Source organism: Brassica oleracea, chromosome C1, assembly GCF_000695525.1.
Source record: "Brassica oleracea var. oleracea cultivar TO1000 chromosome C1, BOL, whole genome shotgun sequence".
Lineage (NCBI taxonomy): Eukaryota > Viridiplantae > Streptophyta > Magnoliopsida > Brassicales > Brassicaceae > Brassica > Brassica oleracea.
In genome coordinates, this window is record NC_027748.1 from 11,722,879 (window position 1) to 11,743,288 (window position 20,410).

The following is a 20,410-nucleotide window of genomic DNA, read 5'->3' on the forward strand; positions in this document are numbered from 1 at the left end:
CGACTCAACTAGGTTTTGCAGTCTTAGGTTGTTAGAACTAGGAATCTCGCCGAAAGCTCTCATAGCCAAGGCTTCTACCTTGTTGTAAGGCTCATACGCGGATTCGGAATAAAACTCCTTTTGCTCTCTTTTACGATTTCTTATTTCTTTTCGTCTTTAATTGGGTGTTCTGATTGCTTGGCGTGTGGTTTAACAGATATCCGGGACCTCTGGGAAATTAGGGTTTTCCTAACTTTCCTAATTTAAACGGAAATTGACAGTGCGAATTTCGGTTCCCACACCAAAGACTTTCTAGGTCCAATGACTAATAACTAAGAGGTCCACAAAAATCTGGATTTTTTTGTCACTTAAGGCGTCTATGGGTGGTCAAAGAGGATCGAACCTAGGGCGGAAGCTCCAGCTGGAGCTCGTTTACCACTATTTATTATAAAAATGAATGCTATGATAATTAAGTGCGATTATTTTCTAAGAGATGGTTCAAAATAAAATATCACACATGAAAGAAGTCATGACTTTTGTTTTAATAGATAAGATAATTCTATTATTACATTTTATGTTAGAGCAATTTCATTGAAGGGATTTTCAAGTATTTCACAATAATTAATTAAAAAACTACTTTTAAATGAATGAGTTGAGATATAGCTCAAATATTTGAACATTTATTTATTTTAATATAATTGTTTCTAAAAATTGTGAGATATTAATATTGAAATCTTTGCTGGTTATGTTACAGGGTCGTCTCTCGTTAACTCGTGCGTCGCGTGAGGCATCCTTTACCTTTGACAATAAAAAGAAAGTGATCCCATACTCTCCTTACCTCATAAAGTAACAAAACTGCGCTCATGAACCAAGCAATGCATGAGTAAGATCACAAATCCACGTGTCATCATCCTATTGCATGAAAACAATACGTGTAAGCTTTTCACATAAAGTTTCTCCCTCCTTCCTTCCCTCTCTCATTTTAAAGACTTTTAAAATTGTCCATTTTTTTATTTTTTTCTATAATTCAAATATTTTATTCCTCATTTGCTTCTTTACTTTTCTTCTTCTCCCTTCCTATCCTCGTGCAATCTCAAACGCTTCTTGATCCGACCAAACACATCTCCTTTGTCCACACCCAGACCTCCGATTTCAAGGCTTTTCTTGTCTGAAAAGTTTCTCAGATGCCTCACCGCACGACTTACTTCTTCCCCCGTCAGTTTCCGGATCGCGGGTTCGATCCTTTTTCTCACAAGACTGATCAAGACAAGAAGTCTTCACCGTCTGTGGAGAGCTTTGGTTTCGAAAGAAAGAAACCTAATGGAGGCGGCGGAGATCCGAACAAGGAGAAGGAAGAGGTTGTGTTCCCTTCTTCTAACTCTGCAGTTTCAGATCTCTTGAACGGTCTCTCTGATGATCGTATCTCGGAGAAGAAGCAGCAGCAGCAGCATCTCGCGGCTTTCTACGAGTGGCTTGCTGAGAAGAAGGCCAAACTCTCTCGCTCCTCTACCACCACAGGACATGTGAGGCCCACGCGTCTCTCTATGTCCAGCGAAGGTGATGAGGAGAGAGAGCATCTGCTTCCTTCTTCGTCGTCTGATTCTCCCGATTCCATCGTTGCGGCGGCTGCGTCGTCTTCTTCTGCAAGGACGGTGAACATTAACGAACAGAACATTGACCGGAGCTTCGATAGGGAGGTTTCTCTTCCAAGAATGTCGAGTGAGAGCAGCTTCGCCGGGAGTTTCTTCTCCGGGACGACGGTGGACGGGAACTTCTCAAGCTTCTCAAGTCCCACAGAAGCGAGAGAGACCTCGACCACTACACGTGTCTCCGTGGCAAAGGAGGAGGAGCGAGAAGCTGAGGTTAGGGATGAGAGCAAAGAGCAAACCCTAGCGCAGAAGTCAAAGGAAGGCTATTACTTGCAAGTCACGCTTGCTAGGAGGCTAAGTTCTCAAGCTAATCTTGGTGGCGACTCTGTTCAGATACAGAGCACAGAGACTATCTCTTACCGTTTCTGGGTATGAACTCATATTTATTTTAAACATTTGATGAGATTTAGTTGGCTCAAATTGTGATTATTATTATTATTATTATTTTTTCAGGTAAGTGGTTGTTTATCATACAATGATAAGATATCAGATGGGTTTTACAGCATACTAGGAATGGATCCATATCTTTGGTTAATGTGTAACGATTCTGAAGAAGGAAAAAAACTACCATCTCTTCTGCTACTTAAGGAGACTGAGCCTAGGGATACATCAATGGAAGTTGTTTTAATAGACAGACGTGAAGACTCTCGTCTTAAAGAAATGGAAGACAAGGCACATGAGCTCTACTGTTCTTCTGAAAACATGTTAGTACTCGTGGAGCAGCTTGGCAGACTCGTTGCTGTTTACATGGGGTAACACTTTCTCTTCTTATTCTCTATCTTCTCCTTGATATATATATATGTGTGTGTGCGCTGAGGTAGTGGAGGTTTTTTATAGAGGGAACTTTCAGATGGAGCAAGGTGATCTACATAAGAGATGGAAACTGGTTAGCAGTAGACTCAAGGAGTTTCGGAAATGTATTATTCTTCCTATTGGTAGTCTAACCATGGGGTTGTGTCGGCACCGTGCCATCTTATTTAAGGTCAGACATGGACTTGCACTTGATTAAGCAAAGTGTATTTGGGTGCAACTGCAATGCATTTTTATGGAATAAAATCTTTCGTGAATGCTTCTTGAAAATGTTCACCAGTTAAAATGAAAATAATGGATCTATGTATCTCATATCATTCCAGGAATAAAATAACATTCATTTGAAAAATCATTCCGCGGTAAAAAAAAGTTATGGAGTAAATGGAATGCTAATTCCATTCCGATAAACTCTGTAGATAGTTATTCCTATCAATCCCATGTATTCCTTTTATTAGTTACCAGTTACATGTATATGTTGTTGGATTCTGACTTTTCGCACCTTGAATATGCAGAAACTGGCTGATTACATTGGTTTACCATGTCGGATAGCTAGAGGTTGCAGGTACTGTAAAGAGAACCACCAGTCTTGTTGCCTTGTCAAGATCGACGATGATAAGAAGCTATCAAGGTTTGATAGCACTCAAAGCTTTTAACCCTCTCACTAGCTGTTAGCAAAACATTTTCTCATGCCTTTTCACTTGTGAACTTTTAGTTTTGGTTTAGGAAGTTTTCACCTGCCTCTACTCAAAAACACTTATGAAGTCTTTATGTTTTACTAACAGATTGGGTCTCTTCTCTCCAGAGGTCTGCTTGTGTATGTCCTTGATTCTGTGCTTACAGATAGTTGCTAGCTTTAAAGTTTAGTTGCTTTGAGCTTGTGTTCCATTTTTTTGAGCGTAGTTTAATATCTTTTTCTTTGCAGGGAATATGTTGTTGACCTTATCGGAAAACCAGGAAACGTCCATGATCCAGACTCTACTATCAACGGTGGAACACACTCTCAGATTCCTTCACCTCTTCGGATGAGTCACCTTACAGAAGTTTCAAGGCCTTTCGTGCGTAGCACGTCTCCTTGTCACACTAAGTCAAAGCCTTCATGCGCTCTTTCCGAAAGCATTCAAGGCCATGTTCACAGAGACATTGAGTTGCCGGATGTTGCATCAACAATGTGTTGTGCTCATGTTGAACAAGTTTGCTTCACTAAAGCATCTTCAACGGTTTCAACCGAATCTATTGTTCGAGCTGCTATACCAAAACTTAGCGAAGACAAGATTGCTTCACAAGAAACTTGCAAAGAGGAGACCTCTCTGTTAGAAGATCCAGTTGTAAACAGTGGTATCAAGCAGATAAATGGAGACATACCAGTTGAAGGAGAGATAGCTGAAGCTGAGACTCGGAAAGATAAGAAAGTCAGGTTACCTGTTGATGCTATCTCACCTTTCTTGAACATTGAGCCTTCCTTGGCATCAGATTGGCTTGAGATCTCATGGGAAGAGTTGCATATCAAAGAGCGCGTGGGTGCTGGGTCATTTGGAACTGTTCATCGTGCTGAGTGGCATGGATCAGTAGGTTTCACTATTTAAATGTCTTAACTCTCACTTCATTTGAAATAAGATTTTTCTAAACAAGTTTCTAACCAAGTTCTTGTTTCTTGTTTAAGGATGTGGCTGTCAAAATTTTATCAATCCAAGACTTCCATGATGACCAGTTCAGAGAGTTTCTCAGAGAGGTATGTAAATAAGCATCTCTTTTGAATAGCTAACTCCCATGTAATAACTTTTGAAACCTCTCTGAAACTCTCAAATCATGTGAAGGTTGCAATAATGAAACGTGTGCGTCACCCAAATGTTGTTCTGTTCATGGGTGCTGTCACAGACCGAACCCGTTTGTCTATAGTAACAGAATATTTGCCAAGGTAAAACCTCATTGCATCATGATGTTTGTTTTCATCTTAAACGTCTGCATTACCGAGTTGATTATGTTTTTTTTTTATCTTGTTCTTTTGAGATAGGGGCAGTCTTTTTCGGCTCATCCATAGGCCAGCATCTGGAGAGTTGCTAGATCATAGGAGGAGGATACGTATGGCGTTGGATGTGGTTTGTGATTTTTCAGTTTTTTTTAATCTTCTAATCTGTCTTTCTGAGTTAAATTTGAAACTGAATCTGTGTGTTTTACTGGAACAGGCAAAGGGGCTCAACTACCTACACTGTCTTAATCCTCCTGTAGTGCATTGGGACTTGAAATCCCCAAATTTATTGGTTGATAAGAACTGGACAGTGAAGGTTTGTGATTTTGGACTGTCAAGATTCAAGGCAAACACCTTCATACCATCAAAGTCTGTTGCAGGAACAGTAAGATCTCTCTTAAAGATATAACTACTGCAGATATGTGCTGGTAGAAAAAATGTTTTGACATGTAAAACTTCTTATCTTTGGTATGGTTTAACAGCCGGAGTGGATGGCTCCAGAGTTTCTTAGAGGAGAGCCAACAAATGAGAAATCAGATGTTTACAGTTTCGGAGTTGTCCTATGGGAGTTGATTACTTTGCAGCAGCCTTGGAATGGACTCAGTCCTGCTCAGGTAACCAACACCTCTCCCTCTTCACATATGTTGTTCATTAGTATTAGAGTTCTAAATTTGAGTCTTGGTACGCTGATCAGGTGGTTGGAGCTGTAGCATTCCAAAACAGGAGGCTTATAATCCCTCCCAATACATCTCCTGTTTTGGTATCTCTAATGGAAGCTTGCTGGGCAGATGAACCGGCTCAGCGGCCAGCATTTGGTGGCATAGTGGATACACTGAAGAAGCTACTAAAGTCTCCAGTGCAGCTGATCCAAATGGGTGGAGACAAAGGGGTAAATTCAACTTAAACCACTCCATTCTATAGCTTAAATATATATAAGCTTTTAAGGTACTAACATAAACAATCAGGTGCGAGATGCTTTGATTAGCTCCTCAATTTGACTTTAAGATAGAGAAAAACAAATCAATGAGACAAGGCCTTACCTGGAAGAATGGAAGGTTTCTTAGTTTGTTTTTGGCTTGTATAGTTCTTAAGTATTGACTTTGAGCATAACATGCGAGACAATGAATAAGATTATGAGATTTGGTTTCTTGCGGTTGGAGATGGTTGCATGATACTTGCACTTGTTGTAGTTTGCAATCTTTGTAAGTTGTATGTTACCAAAAGTTTATGTTGAATTGAAAATTTATTGGTAACAAAAGGAAACAGAGTAAAGAGTATCCTGAAACAACATACAGTTTTATATGGTTCTTTAAACTAGGGGTGAGCGTTCGGGTTCGGGTCGGGTATTTCGTATTTTCGGGTATTCGGTATAGAGGTGTAGAACCCGTTCGGACATTTCTGTACTTCGGGTCGAGTTCGGGTATTTTTAGTTCAGATTCGGTTATTTCGGATCGGCTTCGGATATTTAGATTTTTTTATAAAAAAAAAAAAAATTCATTTCTCAAATTTCATGTATTAAAAAATATAACTTTTATTTAACTAATTTTCTATTTTTAATAGATTAAATGGTTAATTGATTTGGACATAACATTTTGAAATTAAAAAGACATTAATTTGGTTATTGTTTTAAATTTTGGATGTAACTTTTTGTTAATTCTTGAAATAAAAAGTTTGACATGCATTTTAAGTGAGTAGGAAATCATTTTCTTCGTAATTGTATGTATATCATATGAACTTAAAGTATGTGTAGTATTAATATAAATATTTTATATAAAATGGGAGAAGTAAACTAGAAATATAAGGTTAATTATACATTTGTTCGGTTATCTTCGGATATCCATTCGGGTTCGGTAATCTAATCTCTCCTAATTCAATATCCGTTCGGATATTTTGCTACTTCGGTTCGGGTTCGGGTGCGGATATCGGGTAAAGTGTCCACCCCTTTAAAGGTTATTATTGTGTTTACTTGGTTTGTAATGAACAAAAAAAACAAAAAAGTTTGGAATCGGTTCAGAGGATGCAGTCATTATAAAAGGTCATATAACAAGATTGATGAGAAACAAATCACAACAACAAGAACCATCAAGAGAATCCAAATTGCTTTGGGGAGTTTGATGATCCATAAATAAAGCAAAAAACCTTGGCCTATGATCTAAATCTCAAGTTTCTTGCCGTCAAGCCATACAAGCTTTGGCACAACTCGGAGAACAAAAGAGCTGAACACGTCCCCTGCGATTACGTTGCCTGTTATATCTAACTGTTTGAGATTCAAATCTCTTAACACGAAATACGCATCCCAGTATTTGGTGACCAAAGTAGGCATCTGTCGACCAACTTCATCCTGAGTCCACTCCGAATTAAAAAGCGGTGAAGAGCAAAGGTACCGTGTTGTGTCAACTGAGTGCTCACCGATGTGGTTGTGTGAAACATCCAACACTCTCAGCTGTTTCAAATGTCTTAGGGAGTCCAAAGCTGAAAAACTCCGGATTCTGTTGTGACTCAGATTTAGGCAAGAGAGAAGTTGCATTCCCCCCAATCCTGTGACGCACATACACACCATTTAATCAGATGCAACAGCTGAAACCGAGGACATGAGCATGAAAAACAGTGAACATATTTAGCAACGTACCTTCAGTTGAATGAAGCTCATTGTGACTGAGGTCTAACATTTGGACAAACAGCAACTTCTCGACAGAGGCTATCCGAGATAGCGATAAGTTATTCAGCCGTATACATACAGAGTTGTTCATATTCCTGCAACGAAAGAGGTGTCCTGACAAGTCTTCAGTGCTTGAAGTCACCTGCATGAACATTCACTTTATGAGTAGTATGTATGATGAAACAGATCGAAAAACATCTAAAACAAACAATCAAACCATAAACCGTGCATGAGAATGGGGGAACATTTAATACAGCTATTCATTAGAGCAGAATCTCAACTTGTGGTTCACAGCTAAAAAGAAGTCTTAAGTACCTTGCGGAGTAAAGCTACGCTGTGCACATCCTTGTAGTACTGATAATGCGAAGAATCCAGTGCCATTAGATCTTTATACAGCTCGAGGATTTCGTTATAGTGAACACCCTTAACAGCATCATCCGATATCATAGCTTTAGCCATCAAAAGCCTTGCCAGAGTGAGCTTTCCAATTTTGCTAAAAATAAAAAAAGAACACAAAGTTCAAGACTCAAGTTTCTCTTTCCCATCAAAGCGAGACAGAAAATAGGATACCTGTCAGGCAATTCACGAAATAAGTCAATCTCTTCCGCTATAGCTTCCTGACGCCATTTAGAATCCATCTGAGCGTTTGATCGATCCAACGTAGTAAGAGCGTTCAAATCCTTTGACTCTGCATCCCAGATATCAAAACCATCCGTCCATGAAACAATGCCTTCTTGCGACGACTCTTCGACTGTGTCATGAACATGCGCTGTAAAGACGAACTCATAAGAAGCGCTAAAGTTGCATCCTCTGGAAGAAACAATTCCTGGAGAGTTCCCAATTTTGACCTTCACTTTGTATTCCTTGCCAAAGCATGGTTCTGAACTTATATATTTAGGACGAGCAACCCATACACAGGACACATGAGAGTTTTTCTTTGAAACAGGTTCCCAAACAAGGTCCTCATTTCCTTTCAATTCAGTATCAATCGTAACAGTAGACGAACTGACTCCACCAACAGCTTGATCAAAGTTAAGAACGAGTGGAAAATAACCCGACTCAGAACCAAAAGTAGTGAGCTTAGAAAAAGAGCCATTTGAGCACCCAGCATAGAGACTGATACGGGAACCATGCGAAGGCCATGAGGAAGTGAGAAGAGGAGTCTCCACATTAACAGTTTGATCAAGAAGCCAAAGATGATAAAACCACCCACTTTGGTCATCTTCGTCCGTGAAAATAGCATTTTGTACAAGTTTATATTCATCAGGAATCTTTTTATTTGGTAAGAAACCGTCAGCCTTTCTTGCAAGCAAACTTGAAAGAAGTACACTGCAGAATATCAAACAATCAAAAAGATTTACTATTAGCTAGACATGCAAATATCCTGATGTGCAGAGAAACTCCTTTTGTGATGTTGACTGAATCGAGGAGCTATAGTGTGAATTTGTAATTAATCCTTGGCTTTCGTTAATATTCAATTATTGTGGTGGTTATATCAACCAAATATTAAAGAGACCATGTAAACCAGACAGAAATAATTGTTCCACTGAAGGAAGTTTCATATAGTTCATGAGCAAATTGGCTCCCTATAGTTCATGAGCAAATTGGATTTCTTCATGGATGAACTTCATTTTTGTTCTGTTAGTTACTTTTATCTAAGTCGTTCGACCATCAATCTAGTTCACAAGTGTCTCCGTTTCTTTAAATACAAAAAGAAAAGAGAATTTGAACATGTAAATCAGCATAGTTGATGAATTTAGATATTTTACTAGACAATATGCATACCTACGATTATGCCAAGCAGAATAGTTGCTGAAATCGGAACCAATCATATCGTCTGTATACTTCAACTCATCCTGTTCTGACCTTTTGGTTAGCTCCACAACAAACCTGGCAAAGGAACAAACACACGAATATGCAAAGTTTCATGGACATGACATACTTACAAAGAATGTCGCGTCTCCCTAATTTTCACCTGCGATAGTTCCAAGCATGAAAGTTCCTTGTATCCAGCTTCTGGAATTTATTCAAAAGCTGCAATTCATTCCCTACGGAAGAATGCCCTTTACTCAAAACCCACTTCCGATGGTGCCAAGCACCATATGACTTGAAGTTCTGACTCAAAGCACTTTCCACCTGAATTTACAACAGAACTCACAGTAATCAATGATCAACTACTTTCATAAAGAGAAGATCTTGCATATATGGATACCAGTTTTCAAAGTGAAGCAACTAATCTAACAGTTCAGAACAAGAGATAAACTTTCAATCTCGGAATACATAGTCAGTACAAAGGATCTATCAATAATGAATTCGAAATCACATACACATATGTATTCTTATCACACTGGAATGATTTCCGTTGTTGGTATCACACCAATAGCGATTCATACAAGCTAAAGAAGTCAATCTAAGATCAATAGCTGTGTCTTTAATACACAAAAGTGTACAACTTGTGAGCAGTAAAACTCACCACTCTAAGTTCTTCATCAAGAATTGTCTTGATCAAGTCCGGATCAGATTCGATTCTTGAAAGCTTATCCTCCACGGCTAGCTTCCGGTAGTTCCAAGCGGTGTACGCCTCAGGGTTGATCTCTAAGAGCTTCGTGCTCAAGTCAACAGCTTCCTTGGTATAACTAGAAACCAGAACATCCAGCAAGGAACAGATGATTATCTAACGAAGAGTAACTAATCCGATCAGCGAGAAATTAAAAGAGAAAGATTGTACATTTTGTTATGGTGATTGGACATGAACTGAGACTGGAGAGCCCTGAGCTTAGCGGCTTTAGCAGCGGAGGCTGCTTCCTCTTCTGGCTTGTAAGCCTTCCTTGGACGGCCGTGCATGTTTCCCCGATGATAAGAGACGAATGTGAGGTAGGCGAGAGTGTGGGATTCAAACTTTTGATCTGATCAGAGATTCGGAATACAACTAGAAAGCTTAGATAAAGATTCGATCAAGAGAAAGAGCGTGATCAAACTCTAGAAATCAACAGAGATGCAGAAAAGGAGAAGACTAGAGAGATCACCTGCTAGGTCACGTGGCAACGAGATTCGAGAGAGAGAGAGAGAGGTTGCTTCGTGCAATTGATTGAGAAAGCAGCGGGTTTTATCGGAGTCTGGTTTATGATTTCAAGCTCCATAAACCGGGTTTAATTGAAAAAATACAGTCGAATACAAACCGGGTTTCGGAAGTCTCGTTTTAATTCTCACCCTTCGTCATTATCGTATTTTGGTTTATGATTCTAATCGCTGTAAACCGGTTCTAATTGGAAAAACACGGTCGAACACGAACCGGGTTTTAGAAGTCTCGTTTATATTTGTGGAGGCTTCGTCGGATCGTCATCATCGTGTTCTGGGTTTTCACTTGTCATTCATCCTCTACCTCTGGCGACCAGGAAGTGAAGAAGTTGAGTAAACCAAGGCTAGCATCACTCTCAATTTCGTTTTCCCAATTTGAGTGTCCGTACAGAGTTTGGGATAATATGGGGGTTTAGGGTTAGATTGTTCTCGCGTGGAGATCTTAGCTCTTTTTGTGCGATTTGATGGATAAGTTCTAAAAATAGTTTATATTTTTGTAGTTGATTAGCTCTGAAGCTGAGTAGCAATGGAAGATTCAGAGAAAAGAAAAGAAATGCTAAAAGCAATGCGGATGGAAGCTGCTGCTGCTGCTGCACAGAATGATGGTTCTACAGAGCCTGAAACCTCTATGAACACAAGTCACCTCTCAAATCCCTTGGCTGATGCATCCACTCACCAGCAGGAATCGTATGATAAGCCAAGGTTTGATTATTACACCGACCCGATGGCAGCTTATTCTAGTTTCAAGAGAAACAAGAGTCCTAAGCAACAATACATCTCATCTCCTAGTCATCAAGTTACCCCTCCAGCACCGCAGTTTCCACCATCTGTTCCAGGTGATTACTTTTTGTATATTGTCAGCTTGTTTCTGTGCTTGTGATACTCTTGATAGGCAATGCTTCTGTCTTAGTTTTTACTTTGTTTATATTCCTGTGAGGAGGCCATAGAAAGTATTCCACTGATAAGCCTTCATTCAGGAGATTACTTGGTTCCACATCAGCTTAACTAAACTGTGTGTTAGCGTTTTACTTGGTCCTTAGTGTTTATAAGTATATGATTGAACAGATCCAGGAGAAGTAGATGATCCTCTTCAACATATCGATAGGATATTTTTGTTCTTTGTTAAGGTTTGGTTAAATGTTCTTGATTGTAAAGGAAAAACTCATTGTTCATCAAGAATCAGGTTTCGAACCTATCAGCTAGCTCATTTTAACATATCCGAATCCCTTTATGTATATTTTCTAGGAATTGACAGTACTATAATCTCTTCACATCGAAACTCATTTATCTTCCTGTTCTCTGACTTGGAACGTATAATAGTAATCCAGTTCTGATCCCTGCGCTATAATTGTGAACAGGATCGGTGGGGAATGACTATCAGGCACATCCCAATCATGGCGGTTTTCAAGAAGCTCATTACGGTGGTGATAATATGCATACCGAACCAAGAGGGATGGCACCCTCGTACAGAGGTCCACCCGTCCCTTGGAATAACAACAACTTTAGGCCTCCACCACCTGTTAACCATTTAGGTCCACCTCAATGGGTACCTCGCCCTTATCCATTCCCTCAGGGAAACCATGATATGGGGAATAACAGATATGGTGGTCGAGGTCCTCGAGGAGGCAACTATAACAATAACCCTCCACAATTTCCCCATTACGGACGGCAAAATTCTAACTGGGCTGGAAACACATATCCTAACTCAGGAAGAGGCAGAGGCAGAGGAGGACGCGGTATGAACACAAGCTATGGGCGAGGTGGAGGAAGAAGACCCATGGAACAAGGTGCAGAACGATTTTACTCCAACTCCATGGCTGAGGATCCATGGAAGTATCTTCAGCCAGTCTTGTGGAAGAGCTGCTCAGATGCTTCAAGCAGCAACTCAACAGGTCAAGCCTGGCGTCCCAATTCTATAGCACCGAAGAAACCTATGATATCAGAAGCTTCCCACAAACCTAGCACTAATCAGCAGAGCCTTGCTGAGTACCTTGCTGCTTCTCTAGATGAGGCCACGTGCGATGAATCAAGCAATTGAATCAAGAGAATTTGAGCAAATGGGTAAACACCAAATCCGAGCATATAGAGTACCGTCATCACTGATGAGTCTTTGGAACAGGTATTGTTACATGGCTTGTAACGAGACACAACAGAGAACGATGGTCATCTTTAGGAACAGAGTAGAATGGTTGGTAAACGTGGTGTTTAATCAGGGTTTCGATTGAGTTTAAGTTTGAGATCAGTTTGTAGTCGCTTTGGGTTTAGTTTCTTAACAAAGGTATGTTTGAAGTAAATTTGAATGGATGGTTTGTTTTTCTTGTTTGGCTTGGTTTAGATTTGTTTAGGTATTTCTGATATACAAAACATGAAATCTACCTCAACCATATTAAGATTTGATTTGCTGTTCGGTTATCTCAATTTGGTTTTGGATGGAATAGGTTTGGTAATAAGAGAGGTGCAGTTGTTAGTTGAAGCGATCGAACATGGATCATAGATGTAATAAAAGGGTGTTTGTTGTTGGATCCGAGGACTCAACTCTCCAAAGGAAGATAGCTTTGTGTATTAAAATGTACATTTAATGTCACCGAAAAGGTTGTCTCAACTGACCGACATCACATGACATGCAACTAGATGCTTATAACACGTCCCATTTAGGCTTTAAACTAGTACACATTAGTTATTTCTCTCCTATCACTCGAAATGGAGGCAAGCCCAGTGACAGATATGAAGATCTCGTCGGTGGTACCTGCTTCTATGACAGGCGAGAACAAGCCACGGCATCTCACGGCCATGGACTTGGCCGTGAAGCTCCACTACGTCCGAGCTGTTTACTTCTTCAAGGGTACACGTGACTTCACCATCGTCGACTTGAAAAACATCACGTTTCCTTTGCTCGACCTCCCGTGTTATGACCATGTGACTGGTCGGATCCGGCTTCTCGACAACAAAAACCCTTCAGCTCAAGCCATACCTTACATTCGCTGCAACGACAGTGGCATGCGCATAGTTGAAGCTAAAGTCGAAGGGTTCACGGTCCAGGAGTGGCTAGACTTGGACGACCGTTCCATCGACCACCGGTTCCTTGTCTACGATCACGTTCTTGGTCCTGATCTTTTATACTCTCCACTCGTTTACCTCCAGGTAACTACTACATATATACGAGTTTTATTACTCCAGTTTAAAAATATAAGCAGCCTTTTTTTTAACACTAAAAGTAAAGTAGCCTAAAAGTACTAATACGAAGAAAGTTGTTATATTTTAAAAAGTATCATTTTACTCAATAAATTCAACCAATTATGAAAAACTTAACATTATTTAAAAACCAACATAATTAAATTCAAACTTTTTGTTTTGGTAGTTGCTATCAAGCATTCATTCCAAGATTATTTTCTTGTTTTATCTTAACTATGAACTGGACACTTAATAAACTGAGAATCTTAACTTCGCATTGGACTTTTATTTATTCCAGTAAGAATAGATTAGATCAACATTTGCTTAGACGGTCTCCACAACGATTTGTTTCTAAATATATAATCAAGAACCTTTGTATAAGCTGTCTGCACCACCAGCTAAATGATTTGTCGTAGTTAGGTAGGCCCGGGACTTTTATCCGAGATCCGGATTCGATCCGAGATTCGATCCGGATCCGATCCAAAAATCCGAATATCCGGAGGGGCTGGATCCGGATAGTAAAATGTTGGATCCGTCAAAGTCGGATCCGGATCCGGATATCTTTATTTTTTAGTCCGGATATCCGGATCCGTAAGTTTTATTAATAACTATTTCAAAAATAGTAATATCTATATATAAAAATTAATTTTATTTAATATATTTTTATTTTTATAATATTATATATAAATTGTATGTAAATTTTGTAATATTATACATAGAAATAATTAGAAACATTATATATTTTTTAAAAAATTATTTTTAATATTTTATATATATTAATATTATTTTTTATTTATTTTAAGGATCCAAACCCGGATCCGGATATCCGCTTGATATTACAATTTTTATAAGGATATCCGGATCCGGATAATGATAGTAAAATTATGGATCCGCCGGATAAGGATACGAATCCGGATACCTTAAAATTATCCGGATACCCGATCCGTCCGAAGCCCATACTTAGGTACGTCTAATAAGGTTTTGGTCCGCATAGATGAGATAATATCGTAATATAATTTGTTTGTTGAAATCTATTTTCAGATAACACAGTTCAAATGTGGTGGGCTATCAGTAGGGCTAAGTTGGGCCCATGTACTGGGAGATGTAGTTTCAGCATCAACTTTCATGAAAACGATGGGACAACTAATGTCGACTCGTGGCCCATCCAAACCCGTTTACCCGAAAAAACCCGAACTGACACCTCATGCTAATGGTCAAGTTGATGATGATGGGCAGGCCATTTCCATTAAGAAGGTGGAATCAGTTGGGGAGTATTGGTTACTTAGCAATAAATGCAAGATGGGGAGATTCAACATTAAGTTTAGCCTCGAGCAAATCGACCGGTTGATGGCCAAGTACCAATCTTCCTCAGAGGTTGATATTCTGTATGCATTGATATGGAGTTCGATACTGAATATTCGTGGGGAAAAAGACACAAATGTTATAACAATCTGTGACCGTAAAACGTCTTCAACATGTTGGAACGATGACTTGGTAATAAGTGTAGTGGAAAGGAAAGATGAGATGACCGAGGTATCCGAACTAGCGGGGCTCATAGCGAACGAGAGAAAAGAAGAGAACGGTGTGATCAAGGGGATGATAGAAAAAGATAGAGGCTATTCGGATTTTATCACGTACGGTGCAAACTTAACGTTTGTGAATCTTGACATGTGTGACGAACTTGAGATTAAAGGAGAGAAGCCTGATTTCGTGAACTACACGATTCATGGTGTGGGGGACAAAGGAGTTGTGTTGGTGTTTCCCAAGGGAAAGTTTGCTAGGGCTGTAAGTGTGGTGATGCCTGAAGAAGAGCTTGCAAAGCTGAAGATTGAGGTGAATAATATGATTATGTAGCTTTTTGTGATTAAATTTGTTGTTTTGTTGTTGTTCTGTGTGGTGCAACTTACATGCACTTTCTAATTTTTATCCGATGGTTCTGTTTGTCCATTTTTTTTACTGATGGTGACTTTGATTATCAATAAAATGTGTGTGTTTGTCTTTTGATTTACATACTTTTCAAGTCACTTTAATTTTTTTTCATTGGCATCACCATCCAAAAGTTTTTTTTATTTAACACGAATTGTTATTCTATTATAATGAAATGTTACATATACAATTCTAAAACCGATAATTTTACATAATTTATAAAACTAACTGACTGATTTATAAAAAAACATTTGTGACAATTCTACTTATCTGATGATGAAAATATTTTGATGAATTTTTGTATAAATCTGTATAATTGTTAATAAATCATTTTATGTGGAATTTAAAATTTACATCTCCACATACATTTAGTAACATTATTAATATTTTAGTTAAACCATCAAACTAAATGGAATTCTAGACATTTAGAGTTTTTTTTTTTAACGCTGAATAATTATGCTATTACAACTATGAGAAATATTACAGACGATTTTACAGCCGACAATTCTACCTGCCGTATGAGGATTCACGCCTGACTGCATCATTTGAGCCGCCCTATGGGATCCACTCTTGACGGTACTCCTTGCCCCATGCTGCAGATCTCTTGTAAGTTTTTTTCTCTCTTAATTTGCATAATTCCGCTTTTTCCGGGAATTGAAATTCAGACCTCCTGATGTAGAAGCATTAATGACCCCTTAGTCAGACCACGAAGATGGCTTTTCACAGACATCTAGAGTTTTACAATTCTTTTTTTTTTTTTGTTAATTGCAAATTATCCCCAAGAAAAAGGTGAAATGAAAACATTAAGGAGCCAAAATTCATGGAGTCGTTGGAGTTGGACGAAAATGTTTATTTTCTTTCTCACGTGACTTTTTTAAAAAGGTTTGAAAAAGTCCAAAACAAAAATGTCAACAACAAAAGAAAGAAAAGAGAGAGTTTTGGGAGATTCAATAAAAGTCCTTTGAGAAAAGACCAAAGGCGTCTCTCTCAGATTCAACTTCCCACACGTAAAAGTAAAACTAATTCTGCTCTCTGCTCTCTGCTCTCTCCAGCTCTGGAGAGGAGAGACAAGAGTGACGGGGAAGATCAATTACCCAAAACACATGACATCTACATTCGATGCTTCTTCTGCTTTGGCTAAGCAGCTCAAGTCTGTTTTGGGGATGTCCCTCGACACTCCCGTCTCTGACGACGTTGTTCTTGTGATTGCAACCACGTCTTTGGCGCTGGCTGTTGGGTTTGCTGCATTGTTATGGAAGAAAACGACGTCGGATCAGGGGAGGGAAGTGAAGTCTTTGATGGTCCCCAAGTCTCTTATTATGGCTAAGGACGATGACGTGGATTTGGGATCCGGGAAGAGTAGAGTCTCTATCTTCTTTGGTACGCAGACTGGAAACGCTGAGGGGTTTGCTAAGGTAGTGTGTCTTATGCCTAAAAAAGCTATATGCTTTGTTATGATTCTGGAAGTTACATTGTTGAAGTTGATATTGTGACTCAAAGTTTTGGTCTTTATGAGTTGGGTCATTTTCATTAATTTTCATAGGCATTAGCAGAAGAAATCAAAGTGAAATATGAAAAAGCTGCAGTCAAAGTTATTGACTTGGTATGATTTACTTACACTATGATTCTGCTCACTTCCTGGTAGAGGCTAGTTTTAATCATTTGATTTGATTTTCTTCCTTTACCATCGTTTTGATTAGGATGACTATGCTGCCGATGACGACCAATATGAAGACAAGTTGAAGAAGGAGACTTTGTCATTCTTTTGTGTTGCTACGTAAGACTTATTCCAATCCGATTGTGACCTCTTTTTCCATATGCCCTTGATGGATTCATTTCTTTTAATAACGTGTTTAGTTATGGAGATGGAGAGCCTACTGACAATGCTGCCAGATTTTACAAATGGTTTACAGAGGTCAGTATACTCAGTAGCCTCAATGCCACAAATCAAATCGGAATTTCATTTTCTTCAAATTTAATATGATTTTTTCACAAAAGGTTTGTTCCTCAATACTTTGTGTTTCATGGATCCAGGGAAATGAAGGGGATACGAGGCTTCAACAATTAACATATGGTGTGTTTGCTCTTGGTAATCGCCAATATGAACACTTTAATAAGGTACTGTGGTAAGAAAATGTGTCTTCTTCTAGCTTATGGATTTTCTTCCGGCCTTAAATATTGGCTATTTTGATTTCTTGGAACAGATCGGGATAGTTCTTGATGAAGAGCTCTCTAAGAAAGGTACATGAGCATGTTTACATAGATTACAACTCGTATCCAATGCTAGATATTGGAAAGACACCGTAGGAGATATAGTACTCTGATGTTTACTTAGGATGATTATACTGGATATTTTCTCTTTTCGTGTCTGGTAACTTGGATGCTTACTTTATAGTCTCTTTGGTTCTTGAGGGAAAATGTAACTGTTGTTGTCACATTCAATGCAGGTGCAAAGCGTCTTATTGAGGTTGGTCTAGGAGATGATGATCAGAGCATTGAGGATGATTTTAATGCCTGGTTTGTTTCTGATTCCTTGTCTTACGTTTGCTACTTTGATACCCCCATTAGTGTAGAAAGGGAAGCTTTAGAGTTGGATTTATTATTTTGTGTTTTCTTGGGAGATTATTTGACATCTGCGCGTATAATTCATTCTTCTTTTGCAGGAAAGAATCGTTATGGCCTGAGCTGGACAAGCTCCTCAGAGGCGAGGAGGATACAAGTGTGGTAACTCCATATAAAGCTGCTATTCCTGAATACGGGCTGGTGATTCATGATCCTAGTTTTATATCTGAGAAATCAATGGACTCGAATCTTGCCAACGGAAATGCTGCGATTGACATTCATCATCCCTGCAGGTATATGAAGATCCGTGTTATACATACTGGAATACGGTGTTAAAATTTTTAGGTTGCATTCTAAAGTTTGTTTCTTATTGGAAACAGAGCTGATGTTGCTGTGCAGAGGGAGCTTCACACACCAGAATCTGATCGGTCTTGTATTCATCTCGAATTTGACATATCTGGCACTGGTATTACGTAAGCTTCCTACCCTTGGATTAGTTACAAGGCATGACAGTTAACAGCAGATCGTCGTGAAGACCCTATCATATTTTCACCCGTGTATAGTAAAAACTAATGGCATTTCTTTGCAGATATGAAACAGGAGACCATGTAGGAGTCTATGCTGAGAATCATGCTGAAATAGTTGAAGAAGCTGCAAAATTGCTTGGCCACTCTCTTGATTTAGTGTTTTCCATACATGCTGATAAGGAAGATGGTTCACCATTGGGAAGCTCGTTGCCGCCTCCCTTCCCTGGTCCATGTACACTTGGTACTGCTTTGGCAAAATACGCAGACCTTTTGACCCCTCCTCGAAAGGTTAACTTCTCTTCATTTTGAGATCAGCATCGGTGGTTTTGGCTTCTGCTTGTTCCCAATTATTAAACTTGTTTACTTTTGGGTTCAGTCTGCGTTAGTTGCGTTGGCAACCTATGCCACTGAACCAAATGAAGCCAAGAAGCTTAAGCATCTGACATCACCTGATGGAAAGGTTCTAAATCATTGATGTATCTAATTGTTTTAACTTTTTAAAAGTTTTTATGAGTTAACATCTTTAGTTTTTTTTTTTGGCTCTAGAAAGAATACTCACAATGGATTGCAGCAAGCCAGAGAAGTCTTTTAGAGGTGATGTCTGCATTTCCATCTGCAAAACCTCCACTAGGTGTGTTCTTTGCTGCAATAGCTCCTCGTCTACAACCTCGTTACTACTCCATCTCATCCTCGCCGAGGTGATTATTTCTTTTTGAGATACCAGTTGTTCGCAGAAGGAAAACTAGTCTTGAGCTTCTCCGTCATCCAAAGTCTCTCTCTTTATTTTTCTAATACAGGTTGGCGCCAAATAGAGTTCATGTTACATGCGCACTAGTCTATGGTCCCACTCCTACTGGTAGAATCCACAAGGGGTTGTGTTCTACGTGGATGAAGGTCAATACACCTTCATTTTTCTACTATCTTTTAGCTCTCTTTTTGTTTTTGTTTTAAATAGCTTTTGTAAAACTCAGAATGCAGTTCCTGCGGAGAAAAGTCGTGAATGTAGTGGAGCACCAATCTTTATTCGAGCATCTAATTTCAAGTTACCGTCCAACCCCTCAACTCCCATCGTTATGGTGGGACCTGGGACTGGCCTGGCTCCTTTTAGAGGGTTTCTGCAAGAGAGGATGGCACTGAAAGAAGATGGAGTAGAGCTAGGTCCATCTTTGCTCTTCTTTGGGTGTAGAAATAGGCGAATGGTGAGATTTGTTACAATCAATGCACCTTCTTCATTTGCTGTGCCACCGCATGTTGACCTGCTGCTATATGTATGACTTGCAGGACTTTATTTACGAGGATGAACTCAATAACTTTGTTGATCAAGGCGTAATCTCTGAGCTCATCGTGGCATTCTCTCGTGAGGGAGCACAGAAGGAGTATGTTCAACATAAGATAATAGAGACGGTAAGCATATACGGTAATGCATCAGCATCAGGCTTTGGGAAAAGAGGAATGTAAAGTATTCTCATACATTTGCATTTTCATCTTGTGTTCAGGCAGCACAGTTTTGGAATCTAATAAAGGAAGAAGGATATCTCTACGTATGTGGTGATGCTAAGGGCATGGCGAGAGATGTCCACAGGACTCTACATACCATTGTTCAGGAGCAGGTATGAATGAACATTGTGGAACCAGTGGTAGAATTTGGGTTTTCTCTTTGTTCGTTTGAGTTGAAACACTTGGAAGATTGGTACCAACTGTATTTTTATCTTACAAAATTTCCAGGAAGGTGTGAGTTCGTCAGAGGCAGAGGCTATAGTTAAGAAACTGCAAACTGAAGGAAGATACCTCAGAGATGTCTGGTGATGGATGATGTTATAGTTTGGGATTCTCCCCTTCTTTTTTTAGCTTTCTTGGTAGGAAGGCTGTTTTTACCATTTAGGTAGTTATTTGTTTATTTTCTTCTCTCTCTCTCTCTCTCATAAACAACACTTGGAAAAAAGAATCACAATAAACTATATTATAAAGGCAAATGCGAAATTTCATAGTCATAGTTGAAAGTTGGAACTGAAATTTTCAAAAACCAGTTCATAAATGAGACATTGACTGATCAGCTTATTTCTTGTATTCTACTTCTAATTGA

General features: G+C 39.1%; 5 protein-coding genes across 6 annotated transcripts; 4 read left to right on the forward strand and 1 right to left on the reverse strand.

Annotated features, from left to right (window-relative positions):
• The first annotated feature begins 975 nt into the window (after positions 1-975).
• LOC106314598 (serine/threonine-protein kinase CTR1) lies at positions 976-5,551 on the forward strand. Its single transcript, XM_013752448.1, has 12 exons — positions 976-1,997; positions 2,082-2,380; positions 2,466-2,610; positions 2,951-3,066; positions 3,361-4,003; positions 4,099-4,167; positions 4,253-4,353; positions 4,450-4,534; positions 4,622-4,789; positions 4,887-5,018; positions 5,099-5,293; positions 5,370-5,551. Exons 1-12 carry the CDS (start codon positions 1,164-1,166, stop codon positions 5,400-5,402), a joined length of 2,820 nt encoding a protein of 939 aa, XP_013607902.1. The 5' UTR covers positions 976-1,163; the 3' UTR covers positions 5,403-5,551.
• An 849-nt stretch (positions 5,552-6,400) lies between these two features.
• LOC106317258 (geranylgeranyl transferase type-2 subunit alpha) lies at positions 6,401-10,135 on the reverse strand. The gene is made up of 9 exons (XM_013755105.1): positions 10,090-10,135; positions 9,792-9,969; positions 9,537-9,699; positions 9,039-9,199; positions 8,849-8,953; positions 7,634-8,392; positions 7,379-7,556; positions 7,034-7,205; positions 6,401-6,942 (listed from the first exon to the last, which is right to left on the reverse strand). The coding sequence occupies exons 2-9, from the start codon at positions 9,905-9,907 to the stop codon at positions 6,557-6,559; spliced, it is 2,040 nt and encodes a 679-aa protein (XP_013610559.1). The 5' UTR covers positions 9,908-9,969; positions 10,090-10,135; the 3' UTR covers positions 6,401-6,556.
• Positions 10,136-10,411: 276 nt separating this feature from the next.
• On the forward strand, positions 10,412-12,538 carry LOC106307358 (translation initiation factor IF-2). Of its 2 annotated transcripts, none has more exons than XM_013744302.1 (3): positions 10,412-10,469; positions 10,642-10,977; positions 11,500-12,538. In XM_013744302.1, the coding sequence occupies exons 2-3, from the start codon at positions 10,668-10,670 to the stop codon at positions 12,177-12,179; spliced, it is 990 nt and encodes a 329-aa protein (XP_013599756.1). In that variant the 5' UTR covers positions 10,412-10,469; positions 10,642-10,667; the 3' UTR covers positions 12,180-12,538. The 2 variants fall into 2 exon arrangements, with proteins under 2 accessions (XP_013599756.1, XP_013599748.1); XM_013744294.1 differs by having other exon boundaries at positions 10,416-10,484.
• A 173-nt stretch (positions 12,539-12,711) lies between these two features.
• On the forward strand, positions 12,712-15,320 carry LOC106307350 (protein ECERIFERUM 1). Its single transcript, XM_013744284.1, has 2 exons — positions 12,712-13,282; positions 14,354-15,320. The coding sequence occupies exons 1-2, from the start codon at positions 12,842-12,844 to the stop codon at positions 15,164-15,166; spliced, it is 1,254 nt and encodes a 417-aa protein (XP_013599738.1). The 5' UTR covers positions 12,712-12,841; the 3' UTR covers positions 15,167-15,320.
• A 907-nt stretch (positions 15,321-16,227) lies between these two features.
• Positions 16,228-20,315, forward strand: LOC106325163 (NADPH--cytochrome P450 reductase 1-like). Its single transcript, XM_013763191.1, has 17 exons — positions 16,228-16,653; positions 16,782-16,841; positions 16,939-17,015; positions 17,096-17,153; positions 17,273-17,356; positions 17,443-17,479; positions 17,686-17,755; positions 17,902-18,093; positions 18,181-18,273; positions 18,390-18,615; positions 18,704-18,787; positions 18,874-19,025; positions 19,125-19,221; positions 19,299-19,526; positions 19,609-19,731; positions 19,824-19,937; positions 20,053-20,315. Exons 1-17 carry the CDS (start codon positions 16,342-16,344, stop codon positions 20,131-20,133), a joined length of 2,088 nt encoding a protein of 695 aa, XP_013618645.1. The 5' UTR covers positions 16,228-16,341; the 3' UTR covers positions 20,134-20,315.
• Positions 20,316-20,410: the final 95 nt, after the last annotated feature.